The sequence below is a fragment of the Octopus bimaculoides genome, chromosome 30 (assembly GCF_046866305.1).
Source record: "Octopus bimaculoides isolate indiv1 chromosome 30, ASM4686630v1, whole genome shotgun sequence".
NCBI lineage: Eukaryota > Metazoa > Mollusca > Cephalopoda > Octopoda > Octopodidae > Octopus > Octopus bimaculoides.
Window position 1 is genome coordinate 8,278,086 of NC_142957.1, and position 22,500 is coordinate 8,300,585.

A 22,500-nucleotide genomic window follows, 5' to 3' on the forward strand; every position below is an offset into this window, starting at 1 on the left:
TTTATGCTGACAAAGCTTAGAAAAGTAAGGACTGACTTCAATTTGTTTGAGTAAATGCCTTCAAGGTGGTGCCCCAGCATGACCGCAGTCCAATGAGTAAAACGAATAAAAGAATCTTTGCAGAGCTGAAGAGAATGGAAGTACTGGAACCAGACAATGTTTTGTGTAAATTTTTTTTTACAAGAAACCATTTTAAATATCGGGACAGATCAGAAAAATAAGTTCTGGGGTCGACTTGTTTGTCTAATCATCTTCAGTGTGGTGTTCCAGCATGGCCGCAAGAATCTTTGCAAGGCTGAAGGGAATGGCAAGTGTCAGAACCAATGTTTTGTGTAAATTCTTGTACAAGAAATTCTTTTTATGTTGACAAGTATTAGAACAATATTATGGCCTGTATATTGTGATGAACATTATGATGGATCTCCAAGCCCCCAGAAACAGCTGTTGGACTTATAACAGCTTTTTTGCCCCCTACCCTTTTAAATTTTCTTTGTCGTTTGTATCCTGTGTAAGTTGCATCTATTAATATAAGTAACTATATTGTTGTTGGCACTCCGTCGCTTACGACGTCGAGGGTTTCCAGTTGATCCGATCAACGGAAACAGCCTGCTCGTGAAATTAACGTGCAAGTGGCTGAGCACTCCACAGACACGTGTACCCTTAACGTAGTTCTCGGGGATATTCAGCGTGACACAGAGTGTGACAAGGCTGACCCTTTGAATTACAGGTACAAACAGAAACAGGAAGTAAGAGTGAGAGAAAGTTGTGGTGAAAGAGTACAGCAGGGTTCGCCACCATCCCCTGCCGGAGCCTCGTGGAGCTTTTAGGTGTTTTCGCTCAATAAACACTCACAACGCCCGGTGTGGGAATCGAAACCGCGATCCTATGACCGCGAGTCCGCTACCCTAACCACTGGACCATTGCGCCTCCACAAGTAACTATATATCTATACTTAAATATTCATTGTGCGAAAATCCCTATTCTTTGCTTTCCCTCATTTTGCATCGGGTCGATTTCATTGGCTTAAACCCCTTAAAGGTAATGCTGCAGCATGGCCGTAGACTAGTGGGCAAAACAAGTAAAAGAGCAGAAGAATCTTTACGCAGTTGAAGAGAATGGAATTGTCGGAAGCAGACAATGTTTTGTGTAAATTCTCCGACAAGAAATCACTTTGAATATCAAGACAGATTAGAAAAATTGAACAAAATGAATTTTGCAAAACTTTTGGTCTTTACACAATATCAGGAAGGAACTCTTGCAAAAGACACCATTTTAATATGCAAGAATTGTTGCTTCTGATGTTGTTAAAGACAATAAAGAGGAGATAGAGATAGAATTATTTGTGAGGTGGAGGTGGAGAGTCCGTCTTTCATGTTTGAAGTTGAATTGTAAAGAATTCACAATGGTTCGTCTGTTAAGACGGCCGTCTAGTTTTTGTGATGCTGGTGTCTGGAATGGTAATGCGATTGGTTCTGTGTCACCGGTGCCACTACCACTAGCAATAACATGTGTGTATTTGTGCACGTGGGGGTGTGTGATTATGTATATATATATAGAGAGACTGTATATATATATATATATATATATATATATGTATGTATGTATACGCATACACACACACATATATGCATATATATATATATATATATATATATATATATATATATATATATATATATATATTAGTGCCTCATAATTTAACACACTTACCGGTATAAGTGTGTCTATATAGATATGTATGTATGTATATCTATATAGATATGTATGTATGTATGTATGTATGTATGTATGTATGTATGTATGTAGAATAAGTACCAAGCTTAAAAGAAATAAGTCCTGAGGTCATTTGTTCGGCTAAAATCCTTCAAGGTAGTGCTCCAGCATGGCCGTAGTCGAATGACTGAAACAAGTAAAAGAATAAAAGATATAAAAATATGGATAGTTGTTTGTGGTTGTGTGTGTGTGTGTGTGTGTGTGTGTGTGTGTGTGTGTGTGGAGCGTGTGTACGTGTGTGTGGAGCGTGTGTACGTGTGTGTAGAGAGAGAAAGAGAGAAAGAGTGTGTGTGTGTGTGTGTGTGTGTGTGTGCGTGCGTGCGTTTCTGTGTGTGTATGTTTCTGTATGTCTTTCAACATAGAGACAACACAATACATACTTTAAAAAATAGACTTTCACTATAATGATAGGAGAGAGAGATAGATAGATAGATAGAGAGAGAGAGAGAGAGAGAGAGAGAGAGAGAGAGACAGACAGACAGACAGACAGAGAGAGAGAGAGAGAGAGGTATAAAGGTGTGAAATATAGATAGGTAGTGTTGTCACCATTGTAGCTAAAGAGACTTTCACTGTATAGCAGTCTATTTTTGATTGGTCTTTATAAGGGAGGTAAATCACGTTGGGTTTTTGCTTCTTTGGACCTCAACAGTGAAGTTGAACTGATTTTTGTAAAGGAGATAAATTCATTCGTATTCTTTCTGCACTGGACCTAATCAGAGAACTTAACATTGTATGAGAGATAATTCCAGCCCTGTTTCTGCTTCATTGAACTTCGTCAGCGAACTATAACTAACCTTTTTGGAAAGAAGATAAATTCTATTGTGTTTTTACCATATTAGACTTCATCAACAAAGCAGAACTGTTTTTTTTTTTTGTAAGGGAAATAAAACCAGTTATGTGTCTGCCTTATTGGACCTTATCAGCAAACTTCATACACAAACGTGTAGTATCATTGACAACACGTCGTATTTTTCGATAAATTCTCTTTAGACACGTATATATTTTTCTTCATTATCTCCATTCTTAGATTTTCGGATATGGAATGATTTACCGATTTAATGAGATGGAATTTGTTGTGAATTCCCGTTTCCACGAATACGAGGTAAGTAGTTCAAATCATGATAAATCCACTTGTGTTATTTTGGAATCTAATCGAGTATGATATCTGTCCTATATATATGTGTATATATATATACACACAGACATATATTATATATATATTATATATATATATATATATATATATATATATTATATATATATATATATATATATATATATATATATATATATATATATATATATATATATATATATATATATATATATATATATATATATATATATATATATATATATATATATATATATATATATATATATATATATATATATATATATATATATATATATATATATATATATATATATATATATATATATATATATACATACAGGCGCAGGTGTGGCTGTGTGGTAACTAGCTTGCTTCCCAACCACATGCACACGGTTCCGGGTTCAGTCCCAATGCGTGGCACCTTGGCCAAGTGTCTTCTACAGCCTCGGGCTGACCAAAGCCTTGTCAGTGGATTTGGTAGACGGAAACTGAAAGACGCCCGTCGTATATATATATATATATATATATATGCTTTGGTGTCTGTGTTTGTCCCTCAACCATAGCTTAGCTACCGATGTTGATGTGTTTACGTCTCCGTAACTTAGCGGTTCGGCAAAAGAGACCGATAGAATAAGTACTAGGAGTACAAAGAATAAGTCTTGGAGTCGATTTGCTCGACTAAAGGCGGTGCTCCACCATGGCCGCAGTCAAATGACTGAAACAAGTAAAAGAATAATATAGTTAATTAAGGTTTGTTTTCTGGTGTTAACTGTTGGATGCTTTCCTCTAATTAACCCGTTATCTGTTAATGATTTTAATGACTATCTTCCAGAATCTCACACCTCAGAAGCTACAAGAATGGCTCGAAGTTGAACGTTTCCCTGGTTTTTTCCGAACAAGGTTTTACTACGAGTACAGAATGTGTACAATGCTACGGAAAACGCCTCTTAATGATCTCGTTACGTATATTGGTAAGTAGAATTTAGATATGCTCATATATATATATATATATATATATATATATATATATATATATATATATATATATATATATATATATATATGTAGTGTGTTTCATTATGTCGCATTCACACTCACACACAGACATACAGTTTAATGCTCTAATAAACCTTACTGTTATACATCTTTACCGGTTGACTCCCTATCTTTTCCTTCCTGGCATTTTCCTCGCATTTCACATGCGAATTCTTTATGTTTATAGTATTATAACATATCATATTTTTGTGTCGGCCGTGCGACGCGTTAAAAGGAGCCTGTTCCCATTCGTCACCATTCTTCTTTGGTTCGCACGGTCGTTTCTCTACATATATATACACACACAGCGAGGATGCAAAACTCAACTGTTTCTCATCGATTTCTCTGCTTTCGCCTATTCCCATGAAGAAGGACTCAGTCTGAAATATTGGATTTTTCTATTTCTCACGCCAAATTTACTGGATTTTTAAAAAATGATTAATGTAAATCCTGCAGATGGAGATCAACTCAAGTCTGTTTGGGATCTGTTTGATCGTAGTAATACATAGAACGTATACATATGTACACATGTTTCAGCAAACACATACATTTATAAATTTTGTAGGAACTTATCTATCTGTCTGTCTATCTGTCTCTCTCTCTCTCTCTCTCTCTCTCTCTGTATATATATATATATATATATATATATATATATATATATATATATATATATATATGATGGCTGTCCACTCGTGACCGAGGAAGACCATTGCCGACCCTCAGGAACATTGTGCGCTCTAGCATAGGTTGGACGGTTTGACAGGAGCTGGCAAGAACAGGAACTGAACCAAGTTCCCTTCTGTTTTGACATGGTTTCTGTAGGTGGATGTCTTTCTTATCGCCAACCATTTTATGTGGAACCATCACCAGTGCTTTTTACGTGGCACCATCACCACTGCTTTTTATGCGACACCATCACCAGTGCTTTTTACGTGATACCATCACCAGTGCTTTTTATGTGGCACCATCGCCAGTGCTTTTTTTTCGTGGCACCATCACCAGTGCTTCTTACGTGGCACCATCACCAGTGCTTTTTATGTGGCACCATCGCCAGTGCTTTTTATGTGGCACCATCACCACTGCTTTTTATGTGGCACCATCACCAGTGCTTTTTATGTGGCACCATCACCAGTGCTTTTTGTGTGGCACCATCAGTGCTTTTTACGTGGCACCATCACCACTGCTTCTTATATGGCACCATCAGTGCTTTTTATGTGGCACCATCACCACTGCTTTTTATGTGGCACCATCACCAGTGCTTTTTATGTGGCACCATCACAAGTGCTTTTTGTGTGGCACCATCAGTGCTTTTTACGTGGCACCATCACCACTGCTTCTTATATGGCACCATCAGTGCTTTTTATGTGGCACCATCACCAGTTCTTTTTACGTGGCACCATCATCAGTGCTTTTTATGTGGCACCATCATCAGTGCTTTTTACGTGGCACCCTCTCCAATGCTTCTTACGTGGCACCATCACCACTGCTTTTTACGTGGCACCATCACCAGTGCTTCTTACGTGGCACCATCATCAGTGCTTCTTACGTGGCACCCTCTCCAATGCTTTTTACATGGCACCATCACCACTGCTTTTTACGTGGCACCATCATCAGTGCTTCTTACGTGGCACCATCATCAGTGCTTCTTACGTGACACCCTCTCCAATGCTTTTTATGTGGCACCCTCGCCAGTTCCATATGCATGCATACGTGTGTATCTAATATCGTACTTCTTTGTTTCCCGGCAGATTGGGGCTGCGATAGCTTCAAACTCAGCATAGTGCAGCTCCTCGAGAACATGTTTAGCAGCTACACCGGTATGCAGCTGTTTAAATTGTCGCTGATGGATTCTGGTGGAGAACGTGTGTGGCGCTGTATGCTGGACATCGATGACTATTGCAACGATGACACTAGCGTCCAAGCTCGACTGGACCTTCATAACCATCTGCGGATGACTTACTTCGCGTCGGGGTCTGAGTTTGAGATCAACGAGAGCACGAAGTTACATTATTTCTCAGGTGAGTAGAGGGAGAGAGAGAGAGAGAGAGAGAGAGAGAGAGAGAGAGAGAGGAGAGAGGAGAGAGAGAGAGAGAGAGAGAGAGAGAGGGGAGAGAATGGGAGAGAGGGGGGAAAGGGAGGAGAGGGATGGGGAGAAAGAGAGGAGAGAGAGGGGGAGGGGGAGAGGGATGGGGAGAAAGAGAAGGAGAGAGAGAGAGGGGAGAGAATGGGAGAGAGGGGGGAAAGGGAGGAGAGGGATGGGGAGAAAGAGAAGGAGAGAGAGAGAGATAGAGAGAGAGAGAGAGAGAGAGAGAGAGGGGAGAGAATGGGAGAGAGGGGAGAAAGGGAGGAGAGGGATGGGGAGAAAGAGAAGGAGAGAGGGGTGGGGGAGAAGGGAATAGGGGGGAGAGAGAGGGCGAGAGATAGCGGAGGGAGAGAGAGATGGAGAGAGAGAGAGAGATGGGGAAAGAGAGGGGGAGACAGAGAGAGAGGAGAAAGAGAGGAGAGAGGGGGAGAAAGATAGGGGAGAGATGGGGAGAAGGAGAGAAGAGAGAGAGAGAGAGAGAGAGGGGAGAGTAGGAGGGAGAGAGAGGGGAGGGAGATGGGGAGAAAGAGATGGAAAGAGTTGGGGAGAAGGAGAAAGGGGAGAGGGACGGAGAGAGAGGGAAAGAGAGTAAGGAAGGAGACAGTTAAAGGGAGGGAGTAAGCATGAGAAAGCACGAGGGAAAGTGCTTTCAGCATCTTTCATTGCTAAACCCTGAGTTGTACAGTGACTGTCATCTTCTCAAAATTTCCTCTGATTCCAATACGAGACGAAGACGATGTCATATACTCTCTTTATCCTATATTGTTCACCTTTCGCCTTCTGTATGGCAGCATTCTTGCTCGAAGCTTACTAACTTCCTAGATTCGGATCCTTGGATCGAACTTACATATTGCTATCTATCTATCTATCTATCTATCTATCTATCTATCTATCTATCTATCTATCTATCAGGTGTGGGCGCCGTTTGTGAGGCACGCCTTCCCGCAGCTCGTCTCACTCACCGAACTGCAAACATTGGATCAGGAAGAGACCGAAACTGGGCGATTGGCACCGCGAGTGTCGCCAAGCTCTACAACAGCTCTGCCGTCCGGGATCAAACTTGTGCAACTTCCAAACGACCAATGCGTTCTATAGAGGACTAGTGGAGGGGAGGTCTGATGACACTCTCTGGGCAAACCTGGGTGTCGACGAGAAATTCCTAACCCGCCTTTTCAAGACGACGTTCGGGCCGGGGCCTATGGATAATTTCCAGAGATCCCTGGCTTGGCAATGCTATCGAGACGCACTACCAGTTCGAGAGAAGATCTACAGACACGGTTCGAAAACCACCGGACCGACCTGCCCGAGATGCGGTCAGAGCGACGAAACCGTTCTGCACGCACTCGTGCAGTGTCCAGATATTTCAGAGCTGTGGACCTTCGTCGAACGGCTGTTGTCGCGTGTGGGACGAGCCCACTTATCAGCCGAGTCTATCGTGAATATTGTTCCGCCACCTTCCTTTAAACGGGAAGGAAAAACGGTTTTTGTAACACTGATAGCTATGGCAAAAGAATGCGTGTGGTGGACGCGTTTGAAAGGTCTACAAACAAATACTTTCCTCTCTGGTCAGTCCCTCGTCAACTTTTTCAAGTACCACTTGAAAAGGAGGATGAGGATAGAGAGGAAAGTGTTGTCGAATGAAAGTTTCAATAAAAAATGGGTAAATGTGGCAAGAATGGTAAGAATGAAAGACGACACCATTTTAAGCATAGACTTGTAACAAAAAGAGACAAAAAGAGAGAAGGTACATACTTTCATGTACCTTTAAAAAAAAAAAAAGCCTGAGGTGACCGTGGTCTTTTCCGTAGGCTTTTCTCTCCACGGATAAACCTAATCTGTTCCCCGTTTTTTACATTGACTGTGATACACGATCCCTATTGATCGCCCCCCCCCACGTTTTTATTTTCTTCCCGCGATCCCTTTTGATCGAAATCCCCCCCTTTTTTCCGCGATCCCTTTTGATCGAAATTATCGCCCCCCCCCCAAAGAAAAGCCCTACTTTGTAATTTGTCCATTTTTCTGTATTTAGCCCTGTGTGGCTATAATAAAAAGATATCTATCTATCTTTCTATCTATCTATCTATTTATCTATCTATCTATCTCCATCCATCTCTTCCTGCCTATCTCTCTCTCTCTCTCTCTCTCTCTCTCTACACACACACAGACACTCACCAAAATATTAATGCGATTTTTATATGTGCTTAATATTTTACTTTCCTCTCCTTTTCACACCATTCATTAGTCCCCTATTGTTTGCCCTTTTTAGCCGGTAATTTTTTTTTTTTTTTTTTTTGTCATTGACGTTTTATTTCTACTTCATTGCGTCTCAAACAACAAACTCAAGAAAAATACCGCAACACGTACCATTCACCTGAGAGTGACGACAGTTACCTGTCAACCCTATCCACAACCGCCGCCACCACTGACAACGAACACCGAAGCAGTACCTCGATGGACGACAACGACGAGAACCAACGCAGTAATATTTCGGTTGATAACGGCAAGGACCTCAGCAATGCCTCGATCAATAATGATGACTGGAAGCAAAGCCATACATCAACCGATAGCGACAAGAACGAGAGCAATCCATCGATGAACGGCTGCAAAGACGAGAGCAATCCATCGACGAACGGCTGCAAAAACGAGAGCAATCCATCGACGAACGGCTGCAAAAACGAGAGCAATCCATCGACGAACGGCAGCAAAAACCAGAGCAACATTTCTACCAACAATCGTAACATCACAAACAACAGCACCGTTGTCCATCCGGTCATGTTCGATGGCATCGGCTACGTGCAGACGCTGTTTGACTACACCGACTTTCTGAACGAACCGAAGACGGCGCTGTCGCATTTGAATCGCATCCTCTCTTTGACGCTCATGAACTACTGGAATCCGCGATTCGTGTTGGACGTGAACGCGGCCATCAAAGACATTCATCCGGAGGCTGAAATTCATTGCAATTACCACACGGAACCGAAAGGCGGGCATGGTTTACGGCCGTTTAATATCGATGCGACCATGGACACTATCTGGGAAGAAGTAGGAGAGAATGAGAAAGAGAACCGCGACACTTCTGAAGAAGGTAAGTCGTCTGTCCCTTTTCTCTTTTACTTGTTTCAGCCATTGTTGGCACTCCCGTCGCTTACGACGTCGAGGGTTTCCAGTTGATCCGATCAACGGAAACAGCCTGCTCGTGAAATTAACGTGCAAGTAGTGGCTGAGCACTCCACAGACACGTGTACCCTTAACGTAGTTCTCGGGGGGGGGGATATTTTAGCGTGACACAGAGTGTGACAAGGCTGACCCTTTGAATTACAGGCACAACAGAAACAGGAAGAAAGAGTGAGAGAAAGTTGTGGTGGAAGAGTACAGCAGGGTTCGCCACCGTCCCCTGCCGGAGCCTCGTGGAGCTTTTAGGTGTTTTCGCTCAGTAAACACTCACAACGCCCGGTCTGGGAATCGAAACCGCGATCCTATGACCGCGTGTCCTCTGCCCTAACCACTAGGCCATTGCGCCTCCACATGTTTCAGCCATTAAACTGCGGCTAAGCTGGGGCACTGCCTGGAAGGATTTTTAGTCGTATGAATCGACCCCAGTACTTAAGTTTTTTTGCTAAGCCTGGTACCAGGTTCAGTCCCACTGCGTGACACATTGAGCAAAGTGTCTTCTACTATAACCTCTGACTAATCAAAGCCTTGTAAGTGGATTTGGTAGATGGAAACTGAAAGAAGCTTGTCGTATATATATCTATTTGTGTGTGTGTGCGTGTGTTTGTGTGTGTGTGTGTGTGTGTGTGTGTGTGTGCGTGTGTGTGTGTGTGAGTGTATCTGTCCCTCACCACAGCTTGACAACCAGTGTTGGTGTGATTACGGCCCCCGTAACTTAGCAGTTCAGCAAAAAAGACACCGATAGATGGTGTAGGTGCTGGGAAGTGGTCAGTGCTAGTGTGTGCGGACTAGTGGGATGTGGTATGGTGTGGTATGGTGGTGTATGGTGTTTGGTGTGGTGGTGTGGTGTGGTGTGTGGTGTGGTGTGGTGTGTGGTGTGTGGTGTGATGGTGTGGTGGTATGGTGGTGTGGTGGTGTGTGGCGTGGTGGTGTGTGGTGTGGTGGTGTTGGGGCGTAGGGGAGGCGGGAGTGGGGAAGAATGAGAGCCACTACATCGCTTAAATCTTACTCCATTCTCAGACACGCCACAGACGAGCAGCAAAACCGACGTCATCTGTCCTTTACTAGAACATACGGCCGCTAAACCTAACCAGTTGGAGCCCCTGAAGGTAAACCCGGTCGTCAACCCTCTCAAGATGAAGAAAGACATCTCAGCCACTACGAGACGGCTCCTGTTCGGGAACCAAGAAATCCCTGCTTATCTCCAGACGAAGCTGTCCACCAGAATTGTAAAGATCTTGTCTTCGGATCTCAATAGCGGTCAGCCCTTCAATAGATACTTGGTGGCCCACGTAAGTGTTTTTTTTTTTTATATATGAGGGTGGTGGTGTTGATGTTGAGGACGGAGGTGTGTGTAGGAGGAAGTGTGTAATGGTGGTGGTGGTGGCGGTGAAGGATTAACTCCTTAATGTCCCCACTATCAGATTGATACTAGATTGAGGAGATGATCTGCATCCTCCACAGTTACTTCTTCTCCCACAGCCACCCTTTCCCCACAGCCACGCCTACTCCCACAGCCACGCCTGGTCTCACAGCCACGCCTGCTCCCACAGCCACACCTGCTCCTACAGCCACGCCTGCTTCACAACCACGCCTGCTCCCACAACCACGATTCCCCCACAGCTACGCCTGCCCCACAGTCACGCCTGCTTTATATATATATATGTATATATATATATATATATATATATTATATATATATATATATATATATATATATATATATATATATATATATATATATATATATATACATATATATATATATATATATATATATATATATATATATATATATGTATATATATATATATATATATATATATATATATATATATATATATATAGTATATATATATATATATATATATATATATATATATATATATATATATATATATATATATATATATATATATATATATATATATACATATATATATATATATATATATATATATATATATATATATATATATATATATACATATATATATATATATATATATATATATATATATACATATATATATATATATATATATATATATATATATATATATATATATATAAATATGATATCTATTCTTTTCTTGGTGGAGGCGCGTGGCTTAGTGGTTAGGGACTCAGGATCATAAGACTGGGGTTTCGATTCTTGGACCGGGCGACGCGAGCAAAACACCTCATTTCACGTTGCTCCAGTCGACTCAGCTGGCATAAAGTGAATAATCCTGCCACGGACCGGTGTCCCGTTCAGGTGGGGAATTTATACGTCATGAAACCGGGAAACCGGCCCTTATGAGTCGGGAAGGTAACTTTCTTTTGCATTTTTCTCTTTGCAGAAAATGGATACCGAAGCGAAAACCTTGGCATTATGGAACACGCTCTGTAAATTTATCAAAATGATGTCAGTAAGCAATTACAATTACCGCAAGTTCTTCATGTCGCATTTTGCCAGTCGCTTGATAATAATATTGATGAAAAGCGAAACCTTGATTACCAGTCACATGACCGACCTCATAAGAGATGGCGTCAACACATTGCTGATTGGGGACAGCAATCAACATAAGTACACGCTTCTTGAAACGGTGTATGAAATAGCACTGGTACGTATGTATACACACACACACACACATACACATATATCCTCCATTTTCTAATTGTTACACAAATTTTGGGTAAAACCTCCACTTTTACCCGCTCCCATTGATTGCACCTAGTATAGCACTAGCATAGCAATAATTGGGTACCCTCCCAGCAGTATACTGGATAGATACTATCCCTTAGTGGGTTGTGCCCCCAACCCCTAACTCTCTTACGTTTATATATATATACGTATTTATATGAATATACACACATACACACATACAGATATATACATATACGTATATACATATATATATATATATATATATATATATATATATATATATATATATACATGTGTATATATACATGTATGTATATATATAATTATATGTATATATATATATATATATATATATATATATATATATATATATATATATATATATATATATACATATCTATACACACACACATAGATAGATATACGTATATATACATATATACTGTTCTCTTCCCCTATCGTTTTCTCTCTCATCCTTTCTCTAATTCCTTTTTGTCTCCCCTTCCCCTTTTCTATCTGTCTCTCTCTCTCTCTCTCTCTCTCCTCTTTCTCCTTTACTCTCTTTCTCTCGTTGCTCACACGTGAGCCTCGTCCATCTTTCTTTTCCTCTCGTGATCATCTTTCTATTAATTCCGGGCTGTGACCTGAGGCTACTGCTTTCCTTTCCTCTCTTGGCCACTGCCTAGGAAGCACGAACTTTCTTCTCTCTTCCCCTCAAGTTCGTCACATCACAGCGTTCAGTATATATATATATATATATATATATATATATATATATATATATATATATATATATGTGTGTGTTGTTGTACTTGGGGATGGTCATATTGCCAGTTTAGCCAATAAAGACACACGCACTGTATATTTGGTGTTAATTTGCTTCAGCTTTATATTACATTAATCTTAATCTTATTTCGGCCAGAGTTCTTTCGTCACACTTCTGTGACCTCATCAGTGGTCCTTTGTTTCCTTCTTTCTAAAAAAAAAAAAACGAAAAAAAAAACACACACATGAACAAATAAATAAATAAAAACAAAAACAAACGAACACGTATTAACAGAGAATATAGGTGATACAGACACTCCCCATACAAACACATGTACTTACAAAAGACACAGACACATTGAAAGACACGCATGCGTAGACACATACAATAGGAATACAAAATACAAAATGGCTGATAGTTAGCAAGGTGAGACACACATAAGAAAGAAGGAAACAAAGGACCACTGATGAGGTCACAGAAGTGTGACGAAAGAACTCTGGCCGAAATAAGATTAAGATTAATGTAATATAAAGCTGAAGCAAATTAACACCAAATATACAGTGCGTGTGTTTTTATAGGCTAAACTGGCAATATGACCATCCCCAAGTACAACAACATCTGTTTCAACACACGATTTCACATCAAAAATCTTGCAAAACAAATATATATATATATATATATATATATATATATATATATATATATATAATATATATATATATATATATATATATTCTCGTCTGGCCTAACAGCCCTCCATGTTTGTTTCACTGTTTCGCTTTCCTGTCGTGTTTTCTGTTTGCCATTTAATTCCTCCGCATCACAAATTTCATTTAATTTGCTGTCGCGGAAAGAGCTATTCTAACAATGCGTCCTGCCCTAACTCTTCGAAACGCTTAGTTTAGAACAGGGGCAGCTGATGAAGGAAATGTTCTCTATGTGGCCTGTTTGTTTTCCGTGCTTTGTTTATGTTCTGTTTTTCATTTTGGCCACGTTTCTTTTGTGACTTCCTGTACCCAGATATGCATCTATATATACATGTACATGTACGTATATATGCATATACTCACATATTATTTGTATTATATATATATATATATATATATATATATATATATATATATATATATATATATATATATATATATATATATATAAAAGTCCGTTTTTTGTGCTTTGTTTATGTTCCCGTTCCTTTTTTGTCCACGTATTATTTGTATTATATATGTATATGTATATATATATATATATATATATATATATATATATATATATATAAGTCCGTTTTTTGTGCTTTGTTTATGTTCCCGTTCCTTTTTTGTCCACGGTTTTGACGTCCTGTACCCGGATATGCATCTATATATACATGTAGATGTAGGTATGTACATATATGTATGTATGTATGTATATGCTCATATATCATTTGTATTATATATATATATATATATATATATATATATATATATATATATATATATATATATATATATATATATATAAACGTGAGAGAGTTAGGGGTTGGGGGTTCAACCCACTAAGGGATAGTATCTATCCAGTATACTGCTGGGAGGGTACCCAATTATTGCTACACTAGTGCTATCCTAGGTGCAATCAATAGGAGCGGGTAAAAGTGGAGATTTTACCCAAAATTTGTGTAACAATTAGAAAATGGAGGATAATATATATATATATATATATATATATATATATATATATATATATATACATGCATGTAAGTATTTATAATTTATATTTATGTTATTAGTTGTTGCTGAAGCCTTGGAAGCTGTACAGAAGTACCAACTTGAGAATATTTTCAGATATGATGGTATGTAGCCACATTGTGATTATATATCTGTGTATAACGCATGTGTTTGTGCATGTTTGTATGTATACATATTTGTGTGTATATGTGTGTATGTGCATGTATGTGTGTATGTATGCATGCCTCTATGTCGCTCTGAAAAAGCGGTGCACTTTATATATGTGTATGTATATATATGTATATATATATATGTATATCTATCTATCAATTTATCTCTCCCTCCCTCCCTTCCTTCCTCCCCCCCCTCTCTCTCTCTCTCTCTCTCTCTCTCTCTCTCTCTATATATATATATATATATATATATATATATATATATATATATATATATGCTGGGTATGGTGAATAAATTGTCTAAATTACGCAAAAACGAAAATAACAGCTGACATCTCATTTTAACAGATATATTTACCAAAATTACATGACAATATCTTGAAATACTAAATTCATTCAATAAAATCGCCATTGGCTTCAACCACGGCCGCCAGACGACCTCGCAACCTTCTGCAACTCTTCTGGGTGAATGCTGCCATAATCCTTGGCTTCGGTCCATTTTTGGAATTAGAAGGAGTTTCGTTGTTTCTCTTGTAACTTTTATGTATTGGGGCACAAAACTTGATTGTTCTTTTCTAACGTTTTGTTTTCTAATCCAACAGAACAAGCAAGGTTTTTTGTTTTCAAAGAAGACCCAATTTGAAGTAAGGCGTCGGATCGCCCCGCAGGAACTCCGTCCCAATGACATTCTCAACTTGCAGTGCCTCTCGCAATTCTGCTTCTACACACGTACGGATTAACTTAACGGCTTTACCCTTAACTAATCCCCATTTGTCATTTTCTAAGTCTCTTTCTCTTGTACCCTTGTGTGATTTTTAATGGGCCTGCATGAAGCCACAACAAAAACGTTGTGAAATAAAAAAAATTATCTACTGTCATGGAAAAAGTGTGACTGTAAAAATGCAGAATTATCGGAGTAATGAGTATTCAAAAAAGTATGTATGTATAGAAATGCATGAATGAAGTCTTTAAGGTTTAAGATTCAAATTAAGGAAGTGCAATAATAGTGTTTAGTAGTTCAAAACTGTGAGTAGTGAAATGCAGAATGAGGTCGGCTGATCGTGAGAATCAAATATTGATTGCTTCGCTAAAATTTGCAGGTGGTATGGGTTATTTCCCTTGGGTTACTTAAATAAATTAGTAATATGAAGTAGATAGAAGGATCCATTGGAAGGGCCCTATTATCGATTTTTTTCAACAATCTAAGTATGTCACGAGGTTTCCAGACATGAGTTCTACTCACGTGTCAAATAAAGTATAAAAGTGACATTGTCTGCAAAAATTAGAAATAGGACACACAAAAAATCAATATTCAAAGTAATCGAATATGAACAATGAAATAGGCTATTTCCCTTGAGTGCTTGACAAAAATATTTTACAGGTGCTATGGGTTATTTCCGTTGGGTGTTTCAAAAAATGTTATGAAGGAGATATAAAGGTCCCTTCCAGGGGCCGTATTATCGATTTTTTTCAACAATCTAAGTATGTCATGATGTTTCCAGACATGAGTTCTATTCACATGTCAAGTTTCATCAAAATCGACAAAACGATGTAGGAGGAGTTAGCTAACAACGCCACAAACAAACACACACCGATTTTCCACGTATGTAGTATATAGTATATAAAGAGATAACAGAAAGAAAACGCAGAAATAAACATTGCTACTTTTTTCCTCTAACAAAATCATACTTTCCATCTCTCTCTCTCTCTCTTCCTCCTCCAACCAACCCATTCTATGCCTCCCACTTCTTTGTAATAGAAATGATCTAATACACTCCTGCTTCTTTTCTCTTCTTGCGTGCCTCTTTTTGCCAGCGGAGGTCCACGAAGTTAAAGAGCCCGATAAATTAAGAAAGCTCCCTGACATTACTAATGTGGGTTATTATATAATGTCTAAACAATCGAAAACAAAGAGGAAAAAGATGAGCGAACCCAGAACCCCTAAAGTGTTTGGTAAGTGGATGAAACGCAATATATTCTCTCTGTTTGTGTCTGTTTGTTTCTCTGTCTGTCTTTCAGTCTACCTTTCTCTGTTTTTTTTTTTATGTTGTTGTTGATGTTGTTGTCTGGCCTCCAGGATTTTGTTGATTGTTAATTTATTATCGACAGATCGATAAAATACAAAGTTAGCTTCGGCGAGATATGAACACGTAACATAAAAGTTTCGGAACAAATAGCAAAAGATATTTACAGATGCTTTCATGCTTCTGTTAATCCGTGGAGGCGCAATGGCCCAGTGGTTAGGGCAGTGGACTCGCGGTTATAGGATCGCGGTTTCGATTCCCAGACCGGGCGTTGTGAGTGTTTATTGAGCGAAAACACCAAAAAGCTCCACGAGGCTCCGGTAGGGGATGGTGGTGGCGAACCCTGCTGTACTCTTCCACCACAACTTTCTCTCACTCTTTCTTCCTGTTTCTGTGGTGCCTGTAATTCAAAGGGGTCAGCCTTGTCACACTCTTTGTCACGCCTGAATCTCCCCCCGAGAACTACGGTAAGGGTACACGTGTCTGTGGAGTGCTCAGCTACATGCACGTTAATTTCACAGGGGATTGTGGTGAACCCTGCTGTACTCTTTCTCCACAACTTTCTCTCACTCTTACTTCCTGTTTCTGTTTGTACCTGTAATTCAAAGGGTCAGCCTTGTCACACTCTGTGTCACGCTGAATATCCCCGAGAACTACGTTGAGGGTTCACGTGTGTGTGGAGGGGCTCAGCCACTTGCACGTTAATTTAACGAGCAGGTTGTTCCGTTGATCGGATCAACTGGAACCCTCGACGTCGTAAGTGACAGAGTGCCAACAACAACAACAACAACAACAACATGATGTTCATGTTGTGTCCAGCCATGTTGCCTGTAGTAACTCTCTGCATGGTAAGTTTCAGTCAAAAATCACTACGATCTTGAATAAAAGGCTCACTCAGTTAATTCATCTGAAGATTAACCAGTTATTTAACAGGGCTGATAGTTGTGGCTCCAAAGTTGGAGATACTATTCATCGTATTTTCGATAAATAGTCTCCCACGCCAAATACGCGACTTGTCGCTTCGAGTTGTATGTATGTATGTATGTCATTATTCAGTTGAGCACTCCACAGACACGTGTACCCTTAACGTAGTTTTCGGGGATATTCAGCGTGACACAGAGTGTGACAAGGCTGACCCCTTTGAATTACAGGCAAAACAGAAACAGGAAGTAAGAGTGAGAGAAAGTTGTGGTGGAAGAGTACAGCAGGGTTCGCCACCACCATCCCCCTGCCGGAGCCTCGTGAAGCTTTAGGTGTTTTCGCTCAATAAACACTCACCGCCCGGTCTGGAAATCGAAACCGCGATCCCTATGACTGCGAGTCCGCTGCCCTAACCACTGGGCCATTGCGCCTCCACATGTATGTATGTATGTATGTATGTATGTATGTATGTATGTATAAATCGTTTCGCTCTTTTACTCTTTTCATAGACTCCAAGTTCTACCATGCACTCCGACCGCGCAAAATCAGCATACGTGATATCAAAGTCTATCCCATGTAAGTCCATATTATACATGTAACACCTTATACAAATGACATATTATACATGTGACATATTATACATGTGACACCCATAAATTCACACCCACCGCCCCAGCAACATCATCATCATCGTTTAACGTCCGCCCTCCATGCTAGCATGGGTTGGACGATTTGACTAAGGACTGGTGAAACCGGATGGCAACACCAGGCTCCAATCTGATTTGGCAGAGTTTCTACAGCTGGATGCCCTTCCTAACGCCATATATATATATATATATATATATATATATATATATATATATATATATATATATACGACGGGCTGCTTTCAGTTTCCGTCTACCAAATCTACTCGCAAGGCTTTGGTCGGCCCGAGGCTATAGTAGAAGACACTTGCCCAAGGTGCCACGCAGTGGGAATGAATCCGGAACCATGTGGTTCGTAAGCAAGCTCATCATCGTTTAACGTCCGCTTTCCATGCTAGCATGGGTTGGACGATTTGACTGAGGACTGGTGAAACCAGATGGCTACACCAGGCTCCAATCTGATTTGGCAGAGTTTCTACAGCTGGATGCCCTTCCTAACGCCAACCACTCCGAGAGTGTAGTGGGTGCTAGTCTAGTTTTATATTTTTCAATGTTTCTTTTTTTCTCTCAATTTTTTTGAATGTGTTTCTTGCTGTTTGAAATAACACAATTCCTATTTCTCTCATAAAAGTTTCTAGACCTTCACAGTCTCATTTTCATCTTCAGTGATGAGATATTGCCAGCATGTTTTGTTGTCACTTCACAATAGGCAAAGCCAATGTGATTGATTCAGACATAAACACTAGGATTTTAGGAGATGAGGAATTATTACATTTTTTTTTTTACATTTGACAGATACTTGTCCTCATCCTGCCTGTTGCCAACACAACGTTCTTTGTCTTCTATTTCAGGAAACCATTGGTTCCGGCAGAATGTCCTTCTGACAGTCTTTCGCTGTCGAAGTCTGAGGAAACCCTGCTGGCTACCAAGGACTAGTAAGTTGTGCTCTGAGGCAGTTTTATTGACGTCATTATCGTTGTCTGTCTGTCTGTCTGTCTGTCTCTCTATCTCTCTTTCTCTCTCTCTCTTTCTCTCTCTCTCTCCTCCTCTCTCTCCCTCTTTCTTCCCTCTTTCTCTCTCTCCCTCTCTCTCTCTTTCTCTCTCTCCCTCTCCTCTCTTTCTCTCTCTCTCTCTCTCTCTCTCTTTCTCTCTCTCCCTCTCTCCCTCTCTCTCTCTTTCTCTCTCTTTCTCTCTCTTTCTCCTCTCTCTCTTTCTCCCTTTCTCCCTTTCTCCCTCTCTCTTTCTCTCTCTTTCTCTCTCTCTCCCCCTCTCTCTCTCCCTCTTTCTTTCCCTCTTTCTCTCTTCCCTCTCTCTCTCTTTCTCTATCTCCCTCTCTCTCTCTTTCTCTCTCTCCCCCTCTCTCTCTTTCTCTCTCTCTCTCCCTCTCTCTCTCCCTCTCTCTCTCCCTCTCTCTCTCCCTCTCTCTTTCTCTCTCTCTCTCCTTCTCTCTTTTTCTCTCTCTCTCCATCTCTCCCTCTCCCCCTCTCTCTCCTCTCTCTCTCTTCTCTCTCTTTCTCCCTCTCTCTCTCCCCTCCCTCTCTCTCTCTCTCTCCCTCTCTCTCTTTCTCTCTCTCCCTCTCTCTTTCTCTCTCTCTCCCTCTCTCTCTTTCTCTCTCTCTCTCCATCTCTCTCTTTCTCTCTCTCTCCCCCTCTCTCTCTCCATCTTTCTTTCCCTCTTTCTCTCTCTACCTCTCTCTCTCCCTCTCTCTCTCCCTCTCTCTCTCTCTCTCCCTCTCTCTCCCTCTCTCTCTCCCTCTCTCTCTTTCTTTCTCTCTCCCTCTCTCTCTTTCTCTCTCTCTTTCTCTCTCTCTCTCCCTCCCTCTCTCTCTTTCTCTCTCTCTCTCTCCATATCTCCCTCCCCCCTCTCTCCCTCCCCTCTCTCTCCCCTCTCTCTCCCCTCTCTCTCCCCTCTCTCTCCCCTCTCTCTCCCCTCTCTCTCCCCTCTCTCTCCCCTCTCTCTCCCCTCTCTCTTCTCTCCCCCCTCTCTCTCAGTCTCCTATCTATCTATCTATCTATCTATCTATCTATCTATCTATCTATCTATCTATCTATCTATCTATCTATCTATCTATCTATCTATCTATCTGTCTGTCTGTCTGTCTGTCTTTCAGTTATAAAGGTCAGAAGCATTCTGGTTATTATGACTTTGTGAAGAATACTCGAACAGACCGAAACAGATACGTAAGTACAGACGCCTACCCGCTTTGTCATCACCCCTTTCTCGTTCCTCATTTTCATCATTACGCCCTCCATTAAATGGAGTCACAGGATCAGAATGAGAGATTCACAGAATCGGTAGAGCGTCGGACAGTTTTGTTCTAGCTCTTTGTGTTTTGAGTTCAAATTTCACTGAGGAAACCTTTGATTTTTACCATCGTTGGGCACCACAAAATAATAATTTCTTCTATAGACACAAGGCCTGGAATTTTGAGGTAGGGAACTAGTCGATTACATCGACCCCAGAACTCAGCTGGTACTTAATTTATCGACCCCGAAAGGATGAAAGGCAAAGTCAACCTCGGTGTATATTGAATTCTGATCATAAAAACAGACAAAACGCTGTTAACAATAATAATAATAATAATAATAATAGTAGTAGTAGGAGACCCCCTTCTGTCATGAATGACCATGGGATTGCAATGGGTAAACTGTCGCCATTTTATACCTTTAATTTCGCGCATGTACATTGTTTGTTTTTGAGTTTGTGGACTACACAGTATAGTAGGTTCAGCTGGGCACCATCTCTGAGAAACATCATCATGACGCTATTCACTCTGCAAGAAATTCAGAAAGGACATGCTGTACTACTTGGCATTCGCGCTGGAACCTCCAATACGAACAGATGGTGAACACACAGAACAACCGTTGACTTGCCATGTCCCCAAAACATGTACCGAGAGTGATAAAAATCAAACATCCAGTCAACATCATGATGTTTCGAGTGATTACTAGCGATGGTGACGTTATGCCTCATCTTTCCACACGGCCTCACACTCAACACAGAGGCCTACATCAAATGCCTGGAGGAGGTAGTGCTGCCCCAGGTCAAGAGGGTGGCTGCTGGAAGACCCTATGTCTGGCAACAGGAGTCTGCACCATGCCACACAAGCTGGATAACCCAATCATGGCTGTTAGACAATTCCTGCGACTGCATCAGCCCTAACATCTGGCCACCCAACTCACCAGACTGCAACCCCCTTGATTATTATGTGTGGGGTGCAGTTGAGCGAGAGATCAACAAAACTCCTTGTAACACTGAAGGTTAACTAAAGGCAAAGGATTATGGCAGCATTCACCAACTTAAACAAGGAAACTGTCCAGAAGAGTTGTAGGAGATTCCAAAGTCGTCTGGAGGCTATGGTTGAAGCCAATAGCGATTTTATTGAATAAATTTACTCTTTAGTCTTTCAAGATATTTTTATGTAATTTTGGTAAATATATGTTAAAATGAGATGTCAGTGTTATTTTCATTTTTGCCTAATTTAGACGACAGTTTATTCACCGCACCCTGTATATCCTTGATAATTTGATTCTTACATCGTGCACGTTTATATTGCTGTATTGTGATATATCTGAGGTATTATGTGAGGATTATTGGAACAGGTGTAGGAAATTTATATTTGATATATCATTGATTTGTTCTTGTTGTCTAATTAATTAAACAGATTTGCAAGAGACTAGTCAGGAGGCTGTGCTTCTTCATTAAGGCCATGAGAGAGGAAAAAAATGCTATAATGTTGGCGAAATATGCCAGTTATGTCTCAAAATTAAAACCCAGATCTGCTGGTAGCGCATGTAAGTAGAGAAAAAGCAGTTTTTGTGTGAATGTAAATAAACTGGAGTTGTAGAACTGTTCATTGAGAAAAACATTCTCATACATAGCCATATTTGAGTGTCCACAACACATACATTCATGCATACACACATAGGTGCGCACATTCATACATTCGTACATGCATTGTTGGCACTCCGTCGCTTACGACGTCGAGGGTTCCAGTTGATCCGATCAACGGAACAGCTTGTATTTACCTACATGTACTTTGAAGGTACGTCTCAACACTTTTTCGCCACCATCTTCTTTCTCTCTCCTCTCTCTCCTCTCTTTTTTTCTGATTGGGGTACCCATCTATCCTTTCTACTGCAAGGTACCTGTTTCTGTCCCTATACTCACACCCTTAACTCTACACCTGGCACAAAACCACGTCCCTCTATACCACTTCCGCATCAGTTGAGGTGTTTTTGTCACAAGTTACTTGGTGATCTCAGTGGAAACTGGTGCCACATAAGCATCCAGTACATTCTGTAAAGTGATTGGCATTAGCAAGGGGCATACAGTGACAGAAACCATGCATAGAGAGCAGAGATTGGTACAGTATTCTGCCTCATCAGCTCCAATGAAATTATCCAACTCATGCCATCATGGAAAACAGACGTTAA

General features: G+C 40.4%; 1 protein-coding gene across 5 annotated transcripts in view; it reads left to right on the forward strand.

The window, feature by feature from the left end:
- LOC106881742 (uncharacterized) overlaps positions 1 to 22,500 on the forward strand; it is a 59,021-nt gene that overhangs the window by 23,483 nt on the left and 13,038 nt on the right. For all 5 annotated transcript variants that reach the window (XR_016239121.1, XM_089345830.1, XM_089345828.1 and 2 more), the window contains 13 exons: positions 2,801 to 2,875; positions 3,723 to 3,861; positions 5,674 to 5,943; positions 8,353 to 9,093; positions 10,200 to 10,471; positions 11,522 to 11,785; positions 14,361 to 14,423; positions 15,074 to 15,200; positions 16,287 to 16,424; positions 17,926 to 17,992; positions 18,915 to 18,998; positions 20,175 to 20,244; positions 21,729 to 21,858. Coding sequence is in view for 4 of the 5 variants with exons in the window: in XM_089345830.1 (XP_089201956.1) it covers positions 2,801 to 2,875; positions 3,723 to 3,861; positions 5,674 to 5,943; positions 8,353 to 9,093; positions 10,200 to 10,471; positions 11,522 to 11,785; positions 14,361 to 14,423; positions 15,074 to 15,200; positions 16,287 to 16,424; positions 17,926 to 17,992; positions 18,915 to 18,998; positions 20,175 to 20,244; positions 21,729 to 21,858 (2,440 nt within the window). In the remaining variant the exon portion in view is untranslated. The remainder of the gene's footprint in view (positions 1 to 2,800; positions 2,876 to 3,722; positions 3,862 to 5,673; positions 5,944 to 8,352; positions 9,094 to 10,199; positions 10,472 to 11,521; positions 11,786 to 14,360; positions 14,424 to 15,073; positions 15,201 to 16,286; positions 16,425 to 17,925; positions 17,993 to 18,914; positions 18,999 to 20,174; positions 20,245 to 21,728; positions 21,859 to 22,500) is intronic.